General features: G+C 38.1%; 1 protein-coding gene across 8 annotated transcripts in view; it reads left to right on the plus strand.

Annotated features, from left to right (window-relative positions):
- ARHGAP29 (Rho GTPase activating protein 29) overlaps positions 1–25,935 on the plus strand; it is a 52,683-nt gene that overhangs the window by 15,041 nt on the left and 11,707 nt on the right. For 6 of the 8 annotated variants that reach the window (XM_065071085.1, XM_065071089.1, XM_065071088.1 and 3 more), the window contains exons 3-12: positions 10,141–10,284; positions 17,706–17,802; positions 18,234–18,306; positions 22,275–22,335; positions 22,820–22,957; positions 23,241–23,305; positions 23,782–23,892; positions 24,023–24,103; positions 24,352–24,540; positions 24,781–24,918. In XM_065071085.1, coding sequence (XP_064927157.1) covers positions 10,141–10,284; positions 17,706–17,802; positions 18,234–18,306; positions 22,275–22,335; positions 22,820–22,957; positions 23,241–23,305; positions 23,782–23,892; positions 24,023–24,103; positions 24,352–24,540; positions 24,781–24,918 — 1,097 coding nt within the window. Of the gene's footprint in view, positions 1–10,140; positions 10,285–15,264; positions 15,706–17,705; positions 17,803–18,233; positions 18,307–22,274; positions 22,336–22,819; positions 22,958–23,240; positions 23,306–23,781; positions 23,893–24,022; positions 24,104–24,351; positions 24,541–24,780; positions 24,919–25,935 lie in introns of those variants that run through there. The other 2 variants (XM_065071093.1, XM_065071091.1) reach the window with 2 other exon arrangements.

The raw sequence follows: 25,935 nt of genomic DNA on the forward strand, positions 1-25,935 counted from the left end.
TAGTGTTTTCAGATGAAATTCTAAAAGCTGTTTTGGTGTGAAATATCTGATACCAAAATATTCTATAGAAGAAGGGATTGACTGTTTCTGAATCTAGGAAGTGGGAAGATTTTAAAAGTATTTCTTTTTGAGCATTCAAATGGCTCATCACTGTGTCACCTGGGCAAGGTATATAGTCAGGCATTACTGTCTTGAGTGGTTGTTTCAGCAGGACTTCAATGCTGGAACTTCAAGTAATTAATCCTTTATGTTCACCTGTTTTCTAGACAACTAATGCATCATCTGCTACTGTAGTGATTTGAATATCACTTAATCTAAGTTGATTTTGCATAAGTTTGCTCTTTTAATCAACAAACCAGAAATGGAATACTATCACATCCTATAGCAGTGTGTAATAGTGTTTTTAAAGGTCCTTTAACAGACATGCACAAAGTAATGCCCCTCTTGTTTAACACCATATAATCTCATAATCCTGGTTTTGTGTGGTCTTTTGAAAACTAGGTGGGCTGGCAGCAATAAAATAGCTTCTTCACTCAGTGACTTAGGCTAAAAGTACAAGGAGCAGCCATGTAGAACAAATAGTGGTTTTAGACTAAAAGTAAAATGAGTTAAAGGTTAAGTATTTTTTTTATAATCTCGTTATGTGGGTTAGCAAAGGTTAAATTTATTTTCTTTTGAATTAATAAAACAAAACTTACATACTGTCCCTTCTGTGTGCCCGTGTGATAGGGTAAGGTCAACTTTCTGAGGATGATCTTTCCTTTTTCGACTTTTTTTTTTTTTCAGAAATTTGTGCTTTGGAAGTTGAATGAGCATTGCTTCATATGTTTTCAGAACTTGAACCGATATGCAAGGAAAATAGTTGCTTAAAGAATAAAAATGTTACATGTTATTTAACAATGTCTTAGATTGGCAACTATTCAGTCCAGGGACTACTAAGTTTTAGTGAAATGCCTTTGAATAAGAAATAAGTAGCATACGCGTACTACTGAAAGTATAGTTGCAAATCCTCCTAGATATGACTTAGTGATGAAATGTGACCGATGAAGCTTATTGCAAATGTATTCATCATAAAGAATGTAGTCTTACATCCACTTGACAATTTACAGTTCTAACTTAAACTGTGTTCTGAAAGTGCTTGAAACATTATCCTCAGCTACTTTCATTCTTAAACTTCTGGAAGCCTCAGGGCAATTAGATGAACGGGGGTTAAAATGGCCATTTGGTGTGTTCACCCACATTTGTCAGAAATAGGTAAATAAGGAAACTCCAGCAGTTTTCATTACTGGTTTAATGTTTTTAAATTGTGTGTTAATAAAAGATTAATGTATTCTAAAGATTAAACTGCATGGCTGAACACATCTAGGTTAGTTGACTGGAATCTCAAGGCATAGTAGAATACAAAAGTTGAAGGAATGTTGCATACAGCATAGTGAAATAGATTAATGAAAAGCTGCTTTGTGGTAGGCTTTTTCCAAAAGGCTTCCCCACATACACAAGTGGGGAGTTCATCTATGAATTTAAATGTGAAATGAATGTGAACTAACAACTGTTCTGCTGATGTCAGTTGGTAAACCAACATAATGAAAATATTTAACTGCTTTCAATGTAGGCAGAATTATAAGATTTTTATTATCCTGTATATTTTGCATGTACACCATCTATTTTCTTGACTTTTTGAAAAGATTTTTTAAAGACATCTTGAATTTATTTTTTTTTACAACTTTAATTTCTGAAAATGAATCTAATCTTGGTTTTTCCCTGTTTACATAGACAAGGACTTCTTACAAAAGCTTTGACTTTTCAGTAGTACAGAATCAGTCCATAATGAAAATGGGGTATGAATGTTAGCCCAGTTTGAAACCAAACAAAAGCCACCATAGCTTAAGGTCACATCACAGGGGCTAGTCAGCATGGTTAATGGCCAAATATAAATGGACAGACTGATGTATTAATATTTTGGTCAATCCCTGATAGCAAATAACAAATCTAAAAAGAGCTGGTTGTGTATTTCCAGTACATGACAAAAGCTCATCATGCTAGAAGCCTTACCTGGAAGGCTGGAATAATGGGGGGAAGTTTTGTATTTTATGCAAGAGCAATTTTTGTGCAAGAATTGCAAGGCTGCGCTTTCACCCTGTTTATTTCAGAAAGTCAGGACAGAACTTCCACCTGTAAAATACAAAAAAAATGTAAATGGCAGGTGCTTTTTAATTGTGACCTAAGTTTGTACCAGCTAATTTTAAGTTCAAATTTAGTAGCTTAGCAGTAAATAGACAAGTAGCTTGCCAAATGCTAAATCCTTTCTTGTATTATAAAAACATTATTTGCATATAATCAAACATGGCTACTTTCAATATACTGTGTTCAATAAGCCATTTGCAGGGAACTTCCATGCATTCTACTGAATTTGATCTGTATATTATTCTTCTCAAAAAAACCCTCCCAAGCCTTAATGCTTTTATGTCAAATGTAAGGGCTTGGGTTACTACTTCATGCCTTTCTTTTCCTCATTCCTAATCAAACCTCACAGGTTCCTTAGATTTTCTTCATTGAAATGATTGCTTAACTGTTTATTTTCCATAAATTGTCACTTTTTCTGCAATATAACATGATTGTAACATTGGTTGCAATGGATTCTGGAGCACGTGTTGCCAAAGACCGTATGAATTTGGTGTAGTGTCCTTTAATGATGCCATGACAACCAGGGTTGCCATGATACCGATTCATGAAAGAGCTTGGGCAGGCCAGCTTGCTATGTTGAAAGCTTCAAGTACGATTTTTCTTGCCGTAGGGATGGGTAGGTAACTTCTAATTCTGCATCATAACACAGGGTTGAAATGTGGTGACTTCACTGGTGCCTATGGCAGCTTCCAGCCCTGTTAGAGATTTTACAAGGAAAAATTACTCCAGAACATCTTTGAGTTTTTGTTCTTCAGTTAGTTAAAATGTTTCATTCCTTACATCCGCAGCATGTTCATACAGCCAAATAAAGGAAGAACTATGATAACTAAGACTGCTGTTTTCTTATCTCTCCTGAACTATGGCCACCAACAAATAAAAAATCTACAGCACCATTAAAGGAAAAATGTTTTGTTTGTTTTATACGTGTACAATCAATGAAAATCACATCTAGCCCATATGTTTATTGCCTTCCAAAAGCTTCCTTGAGACTAGACAGCAGTGACATAGGTCAACTTTACGTGTAGTCAAACCAAAGTGTATAACATGCTTTCACTGGGTGTGTGATTAGTTCTTGTTGTGGTTTGGGTGTGATGGTGACCTCTGTCAAATCAGACAAACACGGCAGGCTGTTAATCATGGGAGAGTGAGGCTGATAGGGGAGGACGGCAAAAATAAAATGATGGGTTAATCTGGGAGTGTTTCCCAAACTGTAGATGTAAGAGCTAGGTGATTTCCACACAGTTCATTGTTTTGCCTACTCTTTGGTGCTCACTGGGGAGTCTCATGTTCTGGATCAGGTTCTGAACTGAGTGCTGACAGTTTCCTAGTACACAACGCAGACATTGATGCAGATGATAGTAATATGATTTTAGTTTAAAGTTGCTTTACTTTGGCTTAGCTTCATTTCAGTGCCGACTTTTTTTTTTCTCCCCACTGACCTAGGTGGTGTTGCTGATACCATGTAATACTTTTGTGTAATGTAATGGAAACAGGATGTAATTTACCTTAATGCCAAAAATGAGGTTATTAGTAAATAAGAGTTGACAGTCTTTCAGCCAAGATGTTGGTCTTCCAGATTGAAATGTTGATTAGTCAGATTTATTTCCTCTGAATCCTTCAAAGATCAAAAGCGGTGAGGAGCTGACTGTTTGCATTCCATAAGGCAAAACTTCAGTAAAAAGTTCTGGATCCACATATGGAGATTTTGGAGAAATGGCTTCCCAGTTTGTGTGCTTGTTCTTGTGACCACCCTACAAGACTGTCTGGCTTCTCACTTTCATCTGAAGGAGTTTAGGATTTATGCAGAACACCTGTAGTGGTACTTAAAACCAGAATTGAGGCTGCTCTGTTTCAGTGGAAGTAGAAAATGAGCTGAAGTAACACTCCTCAGCTGGCCCCAGGAAAGCAGCAGTTTACAAAGGCAGTTCTCATAACCAGGACTAGACCTCCTGAGGGTGGTGGCTGGTTTCTGCCTCTGGCTATGGGCCAGTGGCTTTGAACACAACTGGCATTTAAGTGTTCTCATCCACTCACATTTATTAATCTTCTTAAACTAGCAATAACATCCACACGGTGAGTGAGTTCATGGGAGATACTTATGAAAGACAAGGTATTTAATCATCCTCATAAAGGCAGGAAGAGAAAGTATTTGTGCAAAAAAGCAAGTTACCTTGTTTATAGCAAAATTTTCACAAAAATTGATATAAGTTTATATATGTTCCCTCCCATGGTCGAAACACTGGTCTATGTATATAAACTTGTGGCTGTAGAGAGTATGCATGGCAGGTCCTTCCATACTGGTAGTATCTTTGACTTTGTGTAGCAGTCTTGAAAGCTACTGGATGCATCAAGTAAGTAATCACATCTTTCTACTTGTAAGAAGGCTCTTATGGAAAACATGACCTTATTAGACAGTGTGAACTACAATATTTGCTTTGAAATTCTTGTATGTAATCTGAATTCAATAATTTTTCATTGATGTTTTACTTTTCGGTTGGTTTATCTGGATGGATACCCTGTCTTCCCTCGTCATAAGTGTGACCGGCTTCACTTGTAAACAAACTTTTAGCCATGGCAATACAATAGTTGTATTAGTGGTTCCCCTTCTCTGATGACTGGTGGAAACAGCAGAAGGAGAGTCTGCTGCTGCTAGAAAGTGTTAATGTTCTGTGTGGAGAAGCAGTAAGCAGAATGGTAAATGCATCTTCTGTATGGGTCTGAACAGCAGCATAGAATATGCAATAGCCATGGTGAGGGAAAGCTGTAGGTTAGACTGCATTTAAATTTGTCCTGACAAACATTTGTTGAAACAAACAGCTTCAGAAATGTTTGGGCCAACAGTAAATCAGGTCAGACAGAAGAATAGCAGCCGACTGACACAGCAGTGCCTTTCCCGGCTGCGTGTATTGTGACCAGCCCTGACTTGGCAGGGACAGTGACTGGCACCGACGAGCTTGATGAGCACATTTTGTTTTGCATGAACAGAATCCATAGCTGTAAGGCATTATTGCTTGCTAATGTTTACTAAACAAAGGCTTCCTGTTGAGAAATAGCTAAAATTAGAAAATAGGTATCTTATGTTGTTTTTACATTAAAGATACATGAGAGGTTGTAAAATGTGGTGACTGAAACCATCAAGAAGTGGGATGCTGATGACAACAGTGTGCTACTGAGATGGCTTGGCTGATGCTGCCAGGCTTCCCAGCTGCTTTGTTGTATCGTTGTGCATTAGATTTGTCAGCTTTGTCTACAGCCTCTTTTACCCGATTCTTTCTCCAGTTCTAGAGTGTCCTTTCATGTGGTTGCCTTAGCATTTAGGAGTAAAAGGAGTTTTAGGAGCTCTTTTCTTTTTTCTTTTGAGGGGTGGGGACTCACTGATTCCAGGAGGCTGTAGTCACAAACAGCTGGACTTGCATGCCCAGGTTGGTCCTCTGTGCTGCAGGATCACTGGCAGTTGCAGTCTTCTGGACCCGAGTACTAAGTAGTCTTCGATGGTACTGCAATTTGGGTAATTAAGCTTGGGAAAGATTTAAAACCTGATATAGCATCCACTGGTGGAGGAATTTCCTGCTTGACTTCACACAGATAAATGAATGTGTACAGTGAGACAAGGAACAGAAGAAAAACTGAAAGTAAATATTAATTTTTATGACTGCTTAAGACAGATGGAATCACTGGAGGAACTTGGAGACATGTTTCCTCATGCATTCTTTTAACAATAAACAGTATTTGCTTTACTGTTGGTGTCTTACCCATTTTTGGACTCCTTAGTATTAAAACTGTGTTTCTATTAATGTGGCATATTTGGATTATGTTACTACCTGAGGTTTATAAATCTGTCCTTAACAGGAAATCTCTGGTTTGGTGTCTGTTTGGCGGGTGTCAGTTGCTGAATGCCGTGTAGTTGCGGTTCCTGATGGTTTCTGCCCCCACCCTCCCCATGCACCACTTGTGTCACAGACCTTTTGTCTTATGGAGGCAAAGAAACAATGTTTCAGATACTTTGTAAACAAATAATACAGTGATGGAATACAAAGGCATCTCAGCTGGGTGTAGCCAGACCTTTGCTTTTGAGAGTACAAATAACTAATCTCATGCTTGAATGCATTATTTTAGTGATAGTGTTCTTCTGGATGGTATGATAAACATCTCATAGCAGTTGTTTTTAACTTGTATTTCCCTTTGAAGCTTAGTGCTTCTGTTTGAGACTTAAAGAGGCTTGTGTCCCTGAAGTTTTTTCTCTCATCTTCTCCCACTTATTGTGTTTGTTTTCCCCGGCTCTGTTAATCTGGTAAAATATCAAATCTTAATACTAAGAAACTGCATTTTGGGACCAGATATGCTTTAATTAGTCCTCCGTATGTTGGTGGGTTGTTTTTTTGTGGTTTTTTGTGTTTGTTTTTTGTTTGGTTTTGGGTTTTTTTGCCTTGACCTAACCTGTAAGGAACCTCAAGAGGCTGTTTTATCCTCTAATTACAAGCCTGTAATTGTGGGTCATCCTGAGCTCCCCAGAATAATTCATGCAGTTTGTCATATGCCTGTGGCACACTCCTTCCTGAGGACTCTCATGCTGGCAGTCATCTGTAGATTTGTTTTGCTGCTTTCCTGCCTTGTTTCCTTCACCAGCTTGTTAGGGGTCTAAAAGTCTGCTCACCGTGTCACCAGAAGGACCTGGTTGTGGGATATGTTCATGGGTATTCCTGACCACATGATTAGGAATTCTTTTTTTTCCTCCACCCACAAGTGGATGTCTGTGCATCAGAAGGCAGTGACACCTTCATCTTGTCTAGGCAAGAGATGTAGTTCTGGCCAAATGGTGCATTTATGCAGGTTATCTCTAGTCCTTTTCATGCCCTTCATGTGAGGATTGCATATATTCTGTTTAGAGAGAGACGGCTGATGGGGAAGGTTTCACAGTATCACTGTATGTTTGGGATTGGAAGGGACCTCAAAAGGTTTGTGGTATATGACCTTCAAACGCCTCCATAAAAACCTGCCTGCCCCAGTCCTACCAATATAAGTCATTAGTCCCAATGAATTATAGCAGTCTTCCATTGCCTAGAGGGCACCTACAAGAAAGCTGTAGAGTGAGAAGAGACACTGTCTCCATAGACTACCTCCTTTGGTATTTCAGAAATTAAGTTTGTACACCAGGTGTGTTTATTAATGAACTAATTGGAATTACCTTAATAACCTATTTCCTGAAAATAACGTGTTACTGTAATTTTCAGCTATATTTTCTATGTTGTCTGTTCCACTTTGAGTGTGTGGGCATCAATACAGCTCTGCTGTCCTTCCTTTTCCCCTTTGCCTGCAGCTGCCTGGTACTCCCACAGCATTTATTCTTGCATTGATGGACTACAATTGAGGTTTTCATGGATTAAAGCCTGAAGGTACCATTAATATTACCTGATTTCATGTTGACAGCTATAGAATTTCTCCAGGTTTTAGAGGGTGGCAATGGCTATGCTGGCTCAGACTAAGTCTATGTCTAACTCAGTGTCTGGGCTCCAATGAGTGTCAAAAGTGAATAGCTAGAGAAAAGTAAAAACGATTAGTTGGGCATGTATGATACTTCTCCCATCTTCTGAACTCTTTCTGCTTAGGGGAATTCTTGGGTTGTTGCAGGTTACACTGTTTGATTTAGTACAATGCTTAATAGTTCGGAAGACTAAAGAGTGGAATATCTGAGTGGAAAGAAGTTGTGGAGGCAGGTTAAAAACAAATTCAACAAATTTGAAGAGAGCAGGTTTGTTAGCAGTTACTGAAGTGCACAGAACAACTGGTGCCGCAGCCGTGGGTGCTGGGGACTGGGCTGCAGAAAGTGGCCAGTCTTGTCTCCTAAGCAGCATCGCCCACTGCCGTGTAAGGCACAGGTGAGCTGGACCCATGGCCTGACCTGGGAAGGCTTTTATTGTCTCATTGGTAATCCACACGGAAGCATAGAAGAACTTTTCAAGTCTCTCCTTCTTTCCATGTAAAATTCTTCTGTCAATGCTGTGCTTTGGCAAGAAATTCTGCATGTCTTACATGAAAAATCACCCTTTTCTGTTTTGAATCTGGCTCTTGCTTGCTCTGTTTAATCATCTGAGGTGTGTAATATTTAGCTGAAAGACATCGGTAAACAATTGATTCTACCTGCTGTTTCCATGCGTTTTGTGATTTTGTAGAATTCTTTCATATCATCTCTTATCCAGGGTCCCAGCTTTTGCTACTGTTGCGTGCATGGAAACTGCTTCAAGCCTGGCTTGCTTTCCTCATTCAATTCCAAACTCAGAGCTGTAGTATGCCTTTAGATCAACCTGTGTTTTTTGTAAACTACCTCTGCTACTGATGTGTATGTCCTGAATCACAGCCACGTTTAGTCAGGCGCTCCACATTTTTTTGCCTTTTTGCCTTTGTTGTATTTGAGTCCCCAGTTCAAAAACTTGTATACATGTAAATGAAGATAAAGCTGCAACTATGTTTCTTTAATAAATTACGTAGAGCTTTCTCAGTTTACTGCTGTATAAGATGGGTTTTCCTAGACTTCTGTGTGTCCTGTTAAGGATACAGAACTTCCTACTCCCCTCCAGCAGGAAAAAACATGCAAAGTGCCAGTGAATGATAGATAAAGTTTTTGCCTTAGTCTGCTTCCTGAGTAAAGGTTTTTCCTTTGACCATGTATAAGCCAGTCGGAGTTGAAAAAAAAATCTCCTGATATTTGACGTGCAGGGAGATAAAGGTTGAAGCACAGTGGTCCCTAAAAGGTTTGTAATTTGTCTGTAGTCCCCTCATCTACCCGCCTGTCAGTAGTGATAGACTGTGCTCATGGGTCAAGGTGTACTTTGTTCATTCCTCAGAAAAATTAGAATGTAGGCTAGATCCCTCTAGCCTGTATGTCATGTGTTGTAGCCAGGACAAAATGGCTCAGATTTGAAACCGTTCTCTGAGTAACACTGGATCAATTTGCACTGTACTGTAATTGTCTGTATTGACCTGTTTGTTATGGCCACACACAACACAGAATTGCCATTCCTCTTTGCTCAGTGGGGAAGTGAGTCAGCTTGTATTAGATCCTCTTTTTCTTTTTCATAAGCTAGACTTTCCTGAATTTGAAAGCTTTTTACCACAACTTGCAACGCAGCACTCTAGCGCATGTGAAACTTTAATTCAGTGCACCAGCACCTCTTCTGTAACAGAACGGAAGAGCTTGTGGTTTAACTTCTGCCATGCATGCGACAAGGATTCTTTTTTTACTTTATTTTATTTTTTTTTAAATAAGGTGTGGGAGTGAAATGAAGGGGTGCATAGCAATAGGCCTGTGCTGTAAAAACCTTTGTCCAGTATGTGTACTTGTTTGAAAACTTTTCGAGATTAGGCCTAACTTCACAACATAATTTAGGTGTTTAACTTCTTTATAAGGACTGACATGCTTCAAGACAGACCTTTGTAGATCTAGGCTTATATACTAAAGATACTTAAGATTTGACCGACACTTGAGTTGAAACCTAGCCAGTATTTGCCAAAAATCTTGGTTTAATTCTTCAGATATAAAGAAGTGGTGTTGAATTTGTATCAGGTGAAGAAATACCCAATGAGCAATCTGAATCTCGTTATGTTGATACTCTTTTTGATTATATGCAATTATCAAAAGGGTGATTGGTGAAATGACATGAGAAGAAAAGTTTAATTACTTCAGAAACCTTAGGGTATTAGTGTAGAGTCCCCCCCTTTTTAAGTATACTTGCTTGACTTTTTGGGAGAAGTGAATTTATATGTCAATGGCATACAACATTGCAAGTAAACTGTTGGCAAATGCTAGTGTAACTTTTTTTAGCAACTTCTTTGTTCTGAGTAGGCTCAGTTTCCATATGGCCTGAAATTCAAGGCAGCTGAACACCATCAAAGTGTTTTGTAATGTGATTAGGAGTTAAATCACTGTTTTAATGTAGTTTCTCCTTTACTTATTTTCAGAAAATCAAGATGGCCTGCATCAGGTAGTGCACGAACGCCTGGGGGAGTTGCTGCGTGTTTTGAAAGCAGTGATAAATAAGCATCAGGCTCTAAACTCCGTTGATATTCTTAGTGCCGCAGGAACAGTTATTGCAAAAGTAAAAGGTAAGGAATTTACTATCTTTCATGTTCTTCGAAAATTGTAATTAGTGACGTGATTGACTCTGACTTGGAGTTACGGATTCTATGTATACAGAAGAAACAGGGATTTGAATAGTAATACCTTGACACTTGTTTAAGAATACCTTCTCTAAGTGAAAAGTAATATTAAATAGCTTGTTCTCCTGTTGATGTAATATAATTCTGCTTATTGGAAGCTAGCGGCAAACCCACACTGAATTCCAAAAGCCCCAACCTTTGATCTTGAGCTTTTCTTTACCTTTGTATTGCAGAATAATATCACAGAATGATAAACCCCTCATTTTTCCATTTAGAGATGTGCCAAAAATCTTTGCTTAGTTCTGTGAATTCGTAGGGAAGGTGCTTTGTTTATATTAAGTGAAGAAGTATCTAAATGAGCAATCCAAATCTAAATGGCCTAACACGTACTTATAAATTCCACAAACAGACCATAAGGGTCGTAAAGGTGTCAACAGCAACAAAAAAGCCTTGCAGACGTATACATGAATACTTTCTATTGCTGGCCTTGCTGCTGCTGCTCTCCTCAGCATATCAGATTAATGCAGGTGGTGAAGCACAGGATTGCTCCAGCCCCATGAACTGTAGCTGTTTCTTTTCTGTGTAGCCTTTGACTGCTCCTGTCCATGCTATGGAATAAGTCCAGTATATTACCGTGGAACCAGTGCAGTTTCTTCCATGAGGCATGGACACTGCTTTGTGTAGGGCTGAATCTCCTCCTTCAGAGATGCATAATTTAGCTTTTCTCCTTGTTCTAGGGTTTTTCCCCTTGTTTCCTAATTATCTTAGTATGTCTGAACATACACTGTTGACTCAGGAATCTCAGTTAAAATACTAATGTGTTTAGCTGCCTGATTCCTGGTGTGGATTCTTCCAAGCTTCTTAGGGATCCTTCCTGTTGATTTGTAGTTTTGCCAGTTTGATCTTGGCAGGTACTAACAGCCCACTTTGCATTTTCTTCCTGCTACATGTAGTTTCCTGTAGGTTTGTCCCTGGTATTTGAAATGATCACAGGATTATAACTCTGTAACTTCTGAACTCACTTTAGAGAATTGTACCTAGCAGTAGAAATGCAGAGTGTATTCCTGAGAGGTTACTGATTGTCTTGTTGATCTTGGGAAGAGTTAAGTACATGTGTACAATGGTAATCAGATGTTTATCCATGAGAATAGGTTAAATGTTTAGTGATTTAATTCTACATCCACCTTAGACAAGCTGTTCCCATGCTTAAGTGCTATGGTGGGATTACTGTGTCTCTTCCACGGCCCCCTAATTTCAGTGGACACGGGACAACATTCAGCTGCTCTTTCTTTAAGAAAAGTTGAGGAGATATGACTTAAGGTATGCAAGTAAGTCAAATTACATCAACCTTTGCTAAATCATGTTTCCAAAAACTATTGCAATAATATTTATCCTCTCTGGACTGTATAGTTGATCAAGGTTGTTGATATGCAGTGCCTCAAATTGATCACTGTCTATATTGGCCAAGTTTACCATTGCAGAGTAAAGCATCAGAATTATTTTCCTTGTCTCATGTGGTAACATTGCTGATTGATTGCATAATTATGTTGTCCTGTTTGATAATTTTTTATTCAATTTTAAAGTCCTTGATAAGTCCAGGGTCACTTTCTGTAGTTCTAGATTTCCACCCATTTCTGAAGTGAAATTTAAGTGCTTCGAATTGCATAATCCATTCCTCCACAGTATTTGCAGCCTTCAAATGTGATGCCTTATGTATTTTTTTCTTCTCTTGGTGCACACTGTTCCGTCATACAGTTTCAATAGCACTGAACCTTGGAACCTTGGGCAGATGCAATGGTGTTTAATGCATTCTCTTATATGTATCTGTTTCTGCATGGTTTGATGAGTATCTGAACAGTTATTTTAGGATTTGTTCATTTCTCTTGGTAGTGAGAAGGGGAAATAACTTTAGTACTAAGCCTTTCCTTGGCAATACAGATATTCACAAATACTTTTTAGCTTCCCCCCCCCCCCGCCCTGCAAACAGATTTTAGTTCATATGATTATTTAAACTTGAAATAAACTAACTAGTAACATTTTGATTGTGATGTAGCATTCACTTGCTGTTAATATATTGAGTTTGAGTAGCTACAGTCATGGTGGGATTGCATTATCGTATACATGGAAAGAAAGATGACTGTTAGAAAAGCACTGTGCATATTGTGGGATTACAGAATTTTGAAATTAACTCCACTTTTTATTGTTCTAAGAATGCCTTGATATTTGTCGCCTTTGATACAAACAAGTACTTTCATAGGAAGACTTCAGTAACACCTCTCGCTGTTTGCTCCACCATGTATTGTATTCCTCATGTGTCTGGAGATGGAAACAGGGAGTTACAGGGTGTCAGCTCTTTCAGACTGGTACTTCAGTGCTAATTCTCTGAGAACAGCAGAACCTTTTCTGCGTGAAAATGGCCTACCTCCCCCAGGATCACCTGTGGGGAAACGTGAAGGCAGTTTGTCTCTCTCTGTAGTTTGGTTTTTACAGCTGGTTTTTGTGTGAGGATCATCCCGCTCGGTGTTTGTATTCACACTGAAGTGTACGACTGCTGCAACTGAGGAAACTGAAGTAAAAATACATGATGTTGTGGTAAATTGTAAGCCTATGAGACCTCAGGTTTTGCCTGTCAGTAACACATGCGTTTACAGGTTTTCAGCTGTGGTTATTTCATGAGGAGCAATGTAACTTTTGAATAAACAGGAAGCTACAAGAATGTGAGGAGCTGGTAGGACAAAACCAGTATCCTTTTTCCTCTGTTGTCTTCGGCTGCGTTAACGCGACACTATGGAAGAAGTTCATCTGATTCATCTGTTTCTTGTCACTGGAGGACAGAACTATAAAAAGATGTGGAAGCACACTATATCTGTAGTCAGATTTATGACTAGGAAGAAGATTAACCTGGCATGGAAAATTTCTAATGTTTATTTAGGAGAGGATGAAATAGAAACAAGCTGGGATTTACATGTAATTTTTTATTTCCTTCCTTCAGAAATAAAAGCATAACTGGATTAGGTTCTAGAAAGACATTTTTGAATCTACATAATGCCAGGGTTTCAAATCTAGTGTGTAGCTGGAATTTCACATAGGGACGAAGGGTTATTTTAACAAATGACTGTTTTCTTGACCAATTCATTAAAATAGCTTTGGAAGCAGTAACTGTCAGTGATTCCAGCTTGCAAAGTATTTTCAAAAGTGTGACAAGTTGCACTGAGTCTTACATGTAATGTCCAGTCCGGACAGACCACCTCCTTTAAGTTACTGCAAATGGGAATGCTTCAAATGCTACCAAAAACTAGAGTGCTTGTGCCCTTCCTTCAAGCCTCTCAGTCATTTCTCGGGTCCTTCAGTGGGAATGGTATGAACATGCTGGTAGTTCTGCTTTGGATGTCTAATGCTTTTGCTTTTGAACAGATTGAAGGAAAAACTAGCTATAGCATCTTATCTTAATCTTGCTACTGAGAATTTTTTTGGCAGAACAGATAATGTCAGGCTTCTACCATTTTAGACTGAGGTTGTAGGAAGGCGGGGGGGACGACAAAAATAAATAATTAAAGAAAAAAACCCAACACACTTGATGTCTCCGGTTATATCTTGGCCATGATATGGTTCACTGGCCCTAATTGCTTGGACTCTACTACCCATCCATGCTAACTTGAGACACCTCCTTGATTTGGAAGAATTGACACTTACTGAAGCATCTTGCCTGGAATCTGTTTATATTCCTATTTCTGGAAGTCACTTCCCAGTCTGGTACACTGTCATACTCATACTTGTTATTTTTCCACTCAGTATCTTTAAATAGTTGATGGCCACAGAGTATGTGGTTCTCCTAATGCCATGTTGAATTCAAGTTTGTACTGTTCTTTTGCTCTGAGTTGCACCTTTTGATTTGACTGGATCACTGGAATGGACATAAATTCCTAGTAAAGCTGCAAATTACACTTGTCTTCTAGAAATTCCCTTTTTAGGTATGTTTTTTTTCTAATAGCTCTGCATCAAAGTTAAATACCTCTAGCAAGGTGAAGTAGTTTTGACTTTCTTGTTCTATCTGTGGTGCAAATTCAGAGTAAAAGTTATGGAGACAGTCAGAAGCAGCTCCTCAAACTTGTCTTGTTGACATCCAGTTAAAGCTGGGGAGGCTGCCAGACTTCGTAGTAAATATCGGTTGGTGAAATTATATGGCACAGAGAGCTAAAAGTAGAACGGTGGGGCCAGGACAGCCTACTGGTCCTCTCTAGCTGTGAGATACTGTGAGTACTCTTCTGCCTCTTTGTAGTCTGCATACTGCTGCTCTTTATTTGGGTTCCTTCCCTCATTTTTATTTCTAACACGTTTTTAAAGATGAGAGGTAATAACAATAAGGATTTCAAGTCTGTCTGGGGGAGGGAGTGTTTTTTGTCCTCCCAGGAAGGGGACAGGGTAGCATCACAGAAGTGCTTGTGAAGTTCTGTGCTGTCAGCTGTATAAGCATCATTGTTTGAAGGCCCTGGTTGCATTTGGGTCTTGGCAGCTGACAGCCTCTTCTTCATACTTTGGGAAGCTTTGCTCAAATGTTCTCAGGTGCTACTTCAGCATCTGGGATTCTGGCTTCCAAAACTTCCTGTGGCTGTTGCTGGTTCCCCAACCTGTTCTGTGCTTGATTCAGAATGCTTTTAAGGGCATGACCCAAGGGTTGCAACTTTGCTGCATTTTGATGAGGTTACCAAACCCACCTCTAGTTTGAAGGCAGCTTTCCTAGCTTTGGAAATAGAGATCCAATTTAATGCAAGCTAGGCTTGCATTTCAGGTACTGGATTCCAGATTTTAATGCATTTCTACCATGGTGTTTTAAAGTTCATTATGTGACATCTGAAGTCTTACTTAAAAGTGTTGTTAAGTTGTCTACTTGCTTTGAAATCTGTAGAACTATAGATAGCTAGCTGTCATTTCCAGACATGGAAAGATCACTATAGTTCATTGTTGTCAGTAGCTATTGTGTGCAGTCAGGATGTCCTGGGGAAAGAGCGTGCGTGGTTTAAAGTTGATGTTAAGTGCATCAGCATTCCAGTGGTAGTAAGCTAGAAGAAAGCGCAGTGTGTTTCACTGAATTGCTGAGAGCTCGGACTAATGTTTTTTGGGAGAAGTGGTAATTCTGAAAAATTTGAGATTGGCTATTCCATTTAAGATGGATTCTGAAAAGAACAGATTTCCCTGGTGTATGACGTGTACAGCTTAACAAAACTCTTCCTGGGACAGGAAGGCAGGGGGATCCAGACCGTATTTCTTTAGGGAGAGGCTATCTCTGGTGATGTCTCATTAGCCAAGGGAAAGAAGTGCTCTTTCTCTGAAGAAAATGCAGCTAATGGATATACTAAAGTTTCAGTGGTAAGTGCTTTGAATGTATAGACAGTTTTTGTTGGTTCCTTTTAGGTGCTGGTGTTTTGGTTTGTTTTCATTTCATAATGTCATTGGAATGATTTTTCCAGTTATTAGTGGCTGGCAATCAATAGATCTTGTAATAACTGTTGTTGCTTAATGATTTGGAATACAACTTCTAGATTTATGAGCAGCATTATCTCTGGAAAGCTGAGTTCTTCAACTAATCTGAATTGTTTTTAAAAACCCAGTGCTATTTACAAAGTGGTTAAAAAAAATTATCATCTGTGGAGCTTTATTGAGTCTCATTTCAAACAAAGGTGCCAGAGGCATTTTTTTACGTAATTACGAGGTATAGAAGAATGACGAGGTAAGAGAAGCCTTAATGTAGCAGTGAACTGTGGAATATTTTTGTAATATGTGGTGATTTGTTGTTGTTATTGCTGCAGGCTTATTACAACACATTCTTCGATATATGCTAGTAATTGTGAAAATAACAATGAGATGAATAGGTATTTTTCTGTAATAGCCTTGTATAAAATAGTTGTTATAAAAATGTTGATTGGGGCTGTTGGCATGCCATGTAAAAAGGAATGGATTCAGCTGTGTTAATTTACTGGTTAAAAACTTTTCCTTTCACAAAGGAAGTCTAATGGGGGAGCAGATTACTGTACTTTCTTTGTTTGTTACCCATTAGTGTTTAGGCACCTGGCAGGAAGTTTGAATACTTTTGGCGATTGAAGTCTGTTACTTTAATTTACTAAGAAGATGTGTATAGAATGGACAACGTTTTAATGTAATTTAGTTTTTGCTACTTCTAGAAGTCATTGCAGTCCATTATTTCCATACTTGTGGTTGAAATGTGAGAAGGATGCATAAATTAACATTGGACGTCTTGCAAAAAGTGAGGAATAGCTGCCTCATTGCAGTATCTCTGAAATAGATTATCATAAATATAACTTAGGCATCTAGATAATTAAGAATATTACATTGCTTTAAAAAAAAAGTAAGCTTTAAAAAAAAAATGAATACTAATGTGAAATGGTCACTTCTCCCAGTGTAGAAGTCTGAAAACTTCTCCCCAGAGGGCTCACCTTTGGCTCAAAGGAATGTACTTGACTTCTCTACAAAAAATTTCGGTCTCCAATGATAATGGAGTTACGCTGGAAACAGACAGAAATGGTTGTGCTTTTTGCCTTCTCTCTTTTCCCCCTTTCCCCTTGTCCAGTAGTTGTTAATAGAAACTCTGGGTGAATCATTGCTTTTGTCTCACGATTCCTGTTTGTCATGGCAGCATGTTCAAGGCTCCGCATTGAGTGCCTAAATACTGGTCTTGACCACCAGTTTAAACCATCTAGTTTGTCCGGGAATGCTCCCTTTCCTCTTTTGGAACAACAATAGTTCTGCTGAATTTCTTCCCCACTTTTAACAAGTGAAACTGAGGAGCTTATGCCAGATGATGTGGCTAATAATTAAAGAGTTTTGCAACAGACAGCACTTTTTGATAGGTTTCTGTTTGTATGCAGGCCAGAAATCCTTTGTTCTGGATACATACACAGAAGCACCCCCATAAACTACTTCTCCTGTTCTGAATTCTGAAATTTCTGCCCAGAAAATAAACAGTTTTGGTAATATTCGGCTATGTTTGTGAGATGCTTTGTGGTGTTATTGCTGCTGTGTGATTTGACTCTTTCTGGTAAATTACTTTTCTCTCTTCCCCTCACGTTGCCATCATGTTCCCACACAAAGCTGCTTCTTAAGTGGGAAGATATATAGGAAATGAACCAGTAATCTGATTTCACTGAAGGAAGCATCTAGATTGTGTTAATTTCTTTCCTTTAGCATTTGCTTTCTCACTAGTATTTTTTAAAACTGTGTTATTTGGGTTGTTCAGAATAATATGCATGTTCTGTAAGAGACTTTGTATATGAAATTTCTCTTGATTTGTATATAAAACTTTGCTTGATTGACCCCACCTCTCACCAGTTGGTTTTCATTTTTTTCTGAAGCGGTGAACTTCAAAGAAGTTAACGAAGAAAACAAGAGAGAACTCTTCAGTGAAATATTTTCCTCCATTGAAACATTGGCATTCACCTTTGGAAACAGGTAAGTTGGAAGCCTGAAGGAGTTTTTGAAGAGCTCAGTGGAGCTGAATCATAGTAAGACTAAATATCAGCAACAAAAACTTCCATTTTCTTTTGGACAAATATTAGCTGATAAACTCATTTAAATTAACCACGTCCAGAACAGTTTTACTGCTTTGTTTGAGTATTGCGGGTTTTGCTTGTTTGGGTTTTCGTGGGTTTTTTCTTGGTTGGCTCTTTGGTGGTGATGGTGGCTTGCTGCCTTTTTTTTTTCCAACAAGGAAACTGCTGATGGTAGAGGAATTGCAGGGAATGTAAGACTACTTCTAAAAATTGTTTTGCAGGACTTTTAAAGGATATTAGAAACACTCTCTGAATTCTTGTTCTCAGTGATCTGAAATTACTTGGCGGGGTACAGTAATGAAGTAACACCATTCTTTGTTTTTCTGGCAGTGTTTCAGACTTCCTTATGGGAGATGTAGACAATGGCTCGTCGTTGGGACTTCCTGTATCTCGGAGAAGTCGGGTAGGCTAGACACGTTCTGTTGAAGTGTGGAATTATATCCTGTAAGGGACATTTTCATTTCCACTGAAACTCTGTGCATCATGGGGCTGGGACACTCGGAGTCTTCTGAGTGTTAAAACGAGGTTAAGCCCCTGAAAAAATGCGTTCTAAGGTTTCAGATACTGGAATGTATTTGCTGTTCCAAATGCCAGTGATGACTCAATGGGACTAGTACTCAAATATGTAAATAATAACCTGCTGTAATTGTATTTGAGGTTTTTAAATTGGTTAAGTGAAAATACTTAAAAGTAAGATTTGCATGCTGGAGTAGTTAGAATAGACCTATTGGGCCTAAAAGCTTAAATTTTCATGACCTCCTTTTGGTTTTTAAAGAGTAATATTAATTACGAAATAACCTTTTCTTCTTCCAGAGCTCAGTTTGTGCTGTAGCTGTTTCAACGACAATTCATTAAGAGAACTGAACTAGCACTGTCAAAGTATAGGTAGTCAAAGAAAAACAGTAGCATTTTAAACTCCACTTTTAACACTTTGTAAGTGAGGTAAAAAATGCTCAGTGTCAAATACTGTTCTGAAGTTTCGTATATCTAGAAGCAGACTTTCAAGCAAATCAAGTCAAATTAAAAGTTACATGTATAGAAAATACAGTTGATAATTGGTGTGTATGACAAGCTAAGTCATAGCAAGGTTAAATTTCAGATTGTGGTGGGTTTTTAAAGGCTTTATTGAAACTACTTAAGGCTTAGCATTCCCTCATACAGGCTTGGTCTAGCAGTGCTGTGCAGCTACAGCTGAGAAGTTGTCTTTTTGAATTGTCACTGTGTTTGATAAAATGCATCTATCTGAGACTTACGGAAGTTCTGCTTCTGTAGCTGCTACAAAACTCGTATTTGTGAACAACATGGACGGGAAGGTGGTTACTTGGAAAACAGGTTCCAGCAGACTTAGAATCAGAGGATTAGATTGCTGGTAGAAAGTATGAAATAAAACAGCATAGAAGGCAGCGTCTCAGTTAAATTAAATGAGATTATTTGAACAAGTATTATTGCAGCTAATTGGTTCACCAGTGGAAGGAAGGTGCTGAATTTGGCAACATTTTAATCTTGTAATGGTTTTGCAATTCGAAAATGTGTTCCTGCGGAACAGGATGGTCCTATATGTTGTATTGGGAAGTGAATGCTTGGCTAAAACTTCACTCTTCTGAACATGAGGGTAGTGGAAGACTGAGGGAAATTACAATGTAGTGAAATGAAGAAGGAATTTTATTCCAGATGTCACTAGCTTATATTTAAAAGCCCTTTTTTATAGTGTCATTTGCTTTTGCTTTACATAATGTAGAAGGGAACAATTATAACTTTTGGACCAGGTAGAATAATATGGTTCAATTTATTGAAAATCTGTCTTAAATTTAAGTGCATTTTCATTCAGGTAAATAAATTCACATTTAACAGCTAAAGCATTTCACTTTGATTTGCAATTCAGAGACTAATTTGGAGGCCAACTAGGAGTTAAGTGCCAAATATCTAACTAGCTGTATTAACTTTTCATTCCTGTAGATGTGTACATTCAGTGGTTGAACATAGCTGTTAGCTTTATCTTAAAAATATTAGAGCATAACATTTTAGTAGAATTTAACATGTAAGCACTTCGAGGGTTAATTAAGGAGAGAGATTTTACTTGCCCGTTAAGTTAGGGACCTCCCTAACTAAGCAGTTGAGCATTGCTCTGCAGTGGGAGGAAGGGTGGGCTGATCTTGCTTCTCTTAACTGCAGGGGAGGCTACATTCCTCAGTTCAGGCATTCCACTTGGAAGCTTAAGTTAAATAATGTGTATAGCCCCTTTTAGCAAATGTAATTGTTCTTATTTGAGCCCATGTAGTACAACCAGAAGTTCAAGGTGGAAGCCAAGATATTTCTTAATTAAAAGCAGAAGAGCTTTAGAATACATTGGAAGAGCTGAGGCTGGCATGTCTGACCTTTCGTTACTCAACAAGCTACTTGAATGCTATTAGATGCTATGTAGATCTGAGAGCAAAATAAAGGAGAAGGATGACATTTTCAAAATGTGTGCAGAAATTGGCATCTGTCAGGGTGAGAGTTCTTGGGTAATGGGGAAAAAAATGCAGAAGAGACTGGTTCAAGTTGAGAAGTGAAATCTATCTGTAAGTCAAGTTTTGTATGGTTTGGGGGTTTGGGTTCTTTGCTAGGTGCACTGGGCTGGATCATTGGAGACTTGAGAGGGCAAGCTGTATGGGTCAAGTTCTGATAATAAGCTGGAGGACATAAAGTAATTGTCTTTTAAAACATGATATTACATATTTGCAGTGGGGTGAATGTGGATGGATGAATGAGCATTGATTAGCTGCCCTAACTAGATTTTTGGCTGAATTACTGGAAAAGAGTGAATGGTTCTCAGGAGTGAGATGATTTAGATCTTCCAGAATGGGATACAATTTTTAGGACAGAAATTTGTAAGTGCCTCCTGAGCTAATATAAAGCATGGGTTTTTTTTCCTCTTCTTATTTGTTCTTCCCTAACAATGACATGCTTTGGTAACACTTTAAAATCTAACACTTGAAAATCTACTTGAAGACAGTAATACTTTACACCCAAATCAGGAGTAAATCTAGGAATGCTCGGACTTTCTGTGCAACCAAATATTGATGCAGCTCTAAATTCAGGTGGTATGTGGGTTTTAGTTTTGGTTGTTGGGTTGGTTTTCATTTTGTGTTGTGGGTTTTGTTGTTGGTTTGGGTTTTTTTTTTCTGTTTGGTGGACAACTTTGGCTGGATTTCCCACCTGTTCTGGAAAGCCCTTCCATTTTCCTGAAACTCTCTTGTATTGTACAGCAATTATAGTAGTCTTCAACTCTTTTTGGAATGGGGCTCTTCTTTAAACTGTAGTTTGATTTTGTTCAATGTAACTGCTGATTAATACCTTGCATGTTCTGCTATATGGAAAAGCTATTTTTACTGTAAACAATGATTGTTGAGGGATTTTTGTGTGATTTATGATCAGTTTTCATTTGTATTTAAAAAACAAACCAATCAAACAAAAAATACCAACAATCTACTGACATCATTACTATGCTCTATTTTAAAGTCTGAAAATAAAACAGCATCAAAATCTAAAATGAAAAGAAGCTGTTCTTGTAAAGCTTAAGGCCACTTTGCAGATATTTCTTGGCCTTTGTCCTCTGCCTGCCCTCTGCTTCTGTTTTCAAGAATAGTTTATTCCTTTAAAATGATGGAGGGCTGTGTGGGGCTTTATTTGTTGTTTTTTAAAAAGAGGGGTGATTATTAGGTAGTCTTTTTATTCACTTAAATTGGTTCAGGGGCCTGATTTACAGCACAGTCCTACAAATAGTTCAACTTGTACAATTAAAGGGGTAGAAAAATGCAACAGGAGGACAAAGGTAGGGATGAAATCTTGTGCTAAATTCCTTTTATTATTGGATTACATTCTGTCAGATTGTACTGATCATCAAGGCTTCATTAGCATGTGTTACTAGTCAGCTGTTGTGCCTACAGTGCACACCTGCAAGTAATTTAGGAGAAATCATAACTTTATTCCCTTGAGGAAGAAACACAGGATTCTGATGGCTTGTAGAATGGTGTCTGTGATGTATATGACATCAGGTTTTTAAAAGATAGGTAGGGTTCTAATAAAAACTGGAGATCACTTAAATATCAACCCAGTTTGTTAAACAATTAACTCTTTCACCACAGCCTTTCAAGATTGTTGGTTTAAAGGTATATAATGATCCTTTGCCATTTAGTATGTCTCAGTTCACAGCTATGGGAGCTTAGAAGGTATCATGCCTTCGATGAGAGGGAGGTACAGCACAGTTTGTTGCTTTATCTGCCAAAAAAAAAAAAGGGGCAGATGATGCCATTTATTTAGTTAGCCTGTCAGTCCTAGTAAGAGCTTTTCTTTTCTAACTTAATATTTTATTTCTTGTACACCAACCAGTCTTTTGAGAATCTTTCTGTGGAGTCTGGGGGTTCACGGCACGAAAGGGATGATATTCAAGGTAGGTCATTAATTTAGTATTAATAAACACTCTTCTGTATCTATGTTTTCATCTGGTAAAATGTTATAAATATTTGCTTTTTTTACACCTGTGCTGCCATTAAAGCTTCACTTTAAAAAAAAATATGGCACTGCAGAGATTTTATGCTTTTGTGAATAACCAACCTGGGCTACTTTTCAGGGGAGAAAAGAACCAAGGCCTGAAGCAGGGCAAGGCCTGTATGTCATCATATGATTGGTGTTTTGTTGGGTGACTTTTTTTAAGAAAGTTATGCTGACCATATGACTACTGCAGATAGAATAAATACTATGATCCTTTAATTTGTTCTAAAACCTCTGTCAGTCCCGTTCAGAGTCAACTAGCATTAAAGACCAACTCAAGATCAGAGCTGCTTAAGCATTCACAGTTGGCTAATGCTGGCTTTGCTCTCAGTGTGTGGTCATGTCTAAAATTCACTTCTTTGTGCCTGATGCTTTATTTTCAGGACATCTTCGAGCAGAGGAGGTTGATAACATGCTCCTAAGAAACGACAACGGAATTGAATCAGCTCTGTCCTATGCCAAAGCATGGTCAAAATATACCAAGGATGTAGTCGCGTGGGTAGAAAAAAAGCTTAGCTTGGGTGAGTGGCTCTTTCTGGCATTTAATCAGCTTTGTCATGATGAAATAAAATCTGTTGTCAGGCCTCTGTGCTGCAGACTGTCAATAACGTGATGTTTAAATTAGTGGCTGTTCCACTGAAGTGAACAAAACTATCACGCATTTCCTGTAATTAGAGGCCTGTAACAAAGTGAAGGTGGTCCCCTCTGTGGCATATCTGTTAGAGGAAGAATGTAAAAAGCATTTAGCATGTGATGCAGTTATTAGTGTAAAGAGTAACTGGTTGGTTTGTTTGTTTTTAACAGAAGTGGAGTGTGCTAAAAACTTAGCAAAAATGGCTGAAACTGCTAAAAGTGTTGTTGGACACCAGGTGAGTACATCTTAAGGGTGTTTTTTAAAGTCTTAAATATGTATTGGATGCCTTGTCCAAAAGTGAAACTTTGGGAATGTTGAGAAATGCATTTTTAAGTTGTTACAGAATTGATTCATACTGTTAATCTCTAGTTAAAAGGTTTGTTGTATTATATGTCTTCCCATCTCATACGTAAATTTGGATATAGAAATTTATTTTTGTTGAAAATGCAGAATAGCCTTATAGTTCTCAAAATACACTTTTTTCTGTCTCTTCTTGTACATTTTGTGATTTGGACTTGTAGACTTGTCTTTTAGAGTGTTTTCCTAGTAAAAAGAAACATAGCTGAGAAATCAGTCGTTTTCTACACTCATACCAAACTCTGACTTTCACACACATGTAAATACCTTACTAAATTTAATTGACAATCTAGTTCAATTATACAGGCATTTAGCTTACATAGAACATTAATGTTTTCTTGTGTGTAATTTTAGGATTATATGCCATTCCAGTCAATATTCATTAATGCTTTCCAAAATGATATTGAGAACAATCAACTTTGGCAACAAACAGCTGCGGCTCTCCTGTCTAACAAATTTGTGCAGGTAAGCTTAAAGAGAAAGACCAAGATATTCTTTAGGCTTTTAAAAAGTTTTGTAACAGCACAGGTTATTCAAAAGAACGAACTCGCAGCCTATAAACCTGTAATGTACTCTATTAATGTCTCCTATCTAGCCTCTTCTTGGAAGGAAAAATGAGTTGGATAGACAAAGGAAAGATATCAAGGAGCTTTGGCAGCGAGAACAGAAAAAAATGGTTGGTATTTCTTTCATATCTAACAGCGTTCAGTCTAAAATTCTTCAAAAGGACAGAACTTTAAAACTAGGCTTTTATGTAGTATGTAGCTGCCAATTGCATGACATGTTTGTAAGACGTTATTCTTCTATGACTATGTGCTTTGAACTGCAGCATACACACCTATGCATAACAGTTCTCTTTAAACATCAGAAATAACTGGAAACTTAAATGATTCTTTTGCTTTTTTCTTTTGTTGTATTCTGCAGCAAGAGCTGGAAGCTGCTCTAAGAAAAGCGAAGTTGCTATATACACAGCGTCAGGATGAGTATGAAAAGGCAAAATCCTGCACCGCTCGTGCTGAGGAGGAACATCTTAGCTCAAGTGGAAGCTTCGTGAAAGATTTCAGCAAGCAACTGGAAAAAAAACGGAGACTAGAAGAGGAAGCCCTACAAAAAGTAAGAGGTTTTGTTCCTTGCTTTTAAAGTTAAGCCTACACTGGTTTTAATCATGTTTTCCCAATGGGAGCAAGTATTCTGTTCATAGTTCTTAATTTTAATCATGCTATGGTCTTTTGGATAAAAATCCTAAGTGGGAATTTCCAATTACATGTGTCGTGCGATTTTTATTTTGTTTTTCCTTGCTTCTGGTATTGAGGCCTGTAGTCCATCAACCCTTTATACTTGTGTTTTCTCCAGGCTGAAGAGGCCAATGAACACTATAAAGCAAGTATGGCAGAGGTCGAAGAAAAAAGAAATTATTTGGAAAGCTTTAAAAGTGATGTGTTAACACAGCTTCGGGAGCTTATTCACCAGTGTGATCTCACTCTTAAAGCTGTAAGCATACTTTTTAAAATACATTTGGCAGAGAGATATAAATGTTGCTAGGTCTAAGAAAGAGCCCCATCTATAGTGTTAACTCCTTAAACCAGAAAATTTTCAAAGGACAGAGGTCGAGCCAATAGAAAAAGAAGGAAAACTTTTAATGGGTTTGTGGTGTTCTTTTCCTGTTAGGAGTTTAAAAATAAAGGAGGGTGTTATACATGTCTTGAATCATTTGGGGTTTTTTTAATGAGGTGTTGCCTTGCAAGAGCCCTGACTACAGAATTCTTTTAAAATCTCTCTAAGAATATTGATGGCAGTAGTGTTACTCTGGTGCTTAAGAGTACAGCTCCCATTCCTATTATTCTTATCATTAGTGCATAAGCAAAGATGTTTGGCTCAAGTGGAGAATGGACATTAACACTCTGCAGCATGGAGACTATTAATTTAATACATGGAAATAAGCAAAGGGTTGTCAAAACAGTATGTCTACATATACAGATTTTTAAAAAGCTTTTAAGAGTGCATTATCTCTATAGGTGTGTACCTCTTTCAGATGAGACAGAGGCAATTAATGCTGGGGCAGGAAGGGAAGGTTAAACAAAAAAAACCCAAAACAACAACAAAACCAACACACACCCCTTCCCAGGCAACCCAAAAAACAACCTGTAAGACCAGTAGAAACTTGAAACAAACTCGTCGGTTCAAGTTTATCTAAATTGCAAACTAATTTGCAAGCTCAAAGCCAAAGAAGCAGCCATGCAGTGTCCCCTTCCCTGGTCTCTGCCTTATGATAAAATATTTTAGAAGTTTTATGTAATTTAACAAGTAAAGTGTTCAGTTAATCTGTTCTGTTGGAGCAAGGAATTTTGTCTGTTTCTTACCTCAAGGTGATATGGACCTCATCTGGGTTTGGAACTCCAACTACTTCATTGTTCTAGTGGTGACTAACATTCCCTTGAGAGCATGAAAATTGCTTTTTTGATAGCAACAAACCTTGCTGTTTATTTTGATCAACCCAGCGTGGGAAGC

The sequence above is a fragment of the Columba livia genome, chromosome 8 (assembly GCF_036013475.1).
Source record: "Columba livia isolate bColLiv1 breed racing homer chromosome 8, bColLiv1.pat.W.v2, whole genome shotgun sequence".
Taxonomy (NCBI): domain Eukaryota; kingdom Metazoa; phylum Chordata; class Aves; order Columbiformes; family Columbidae; genus Columba; species Columba livia.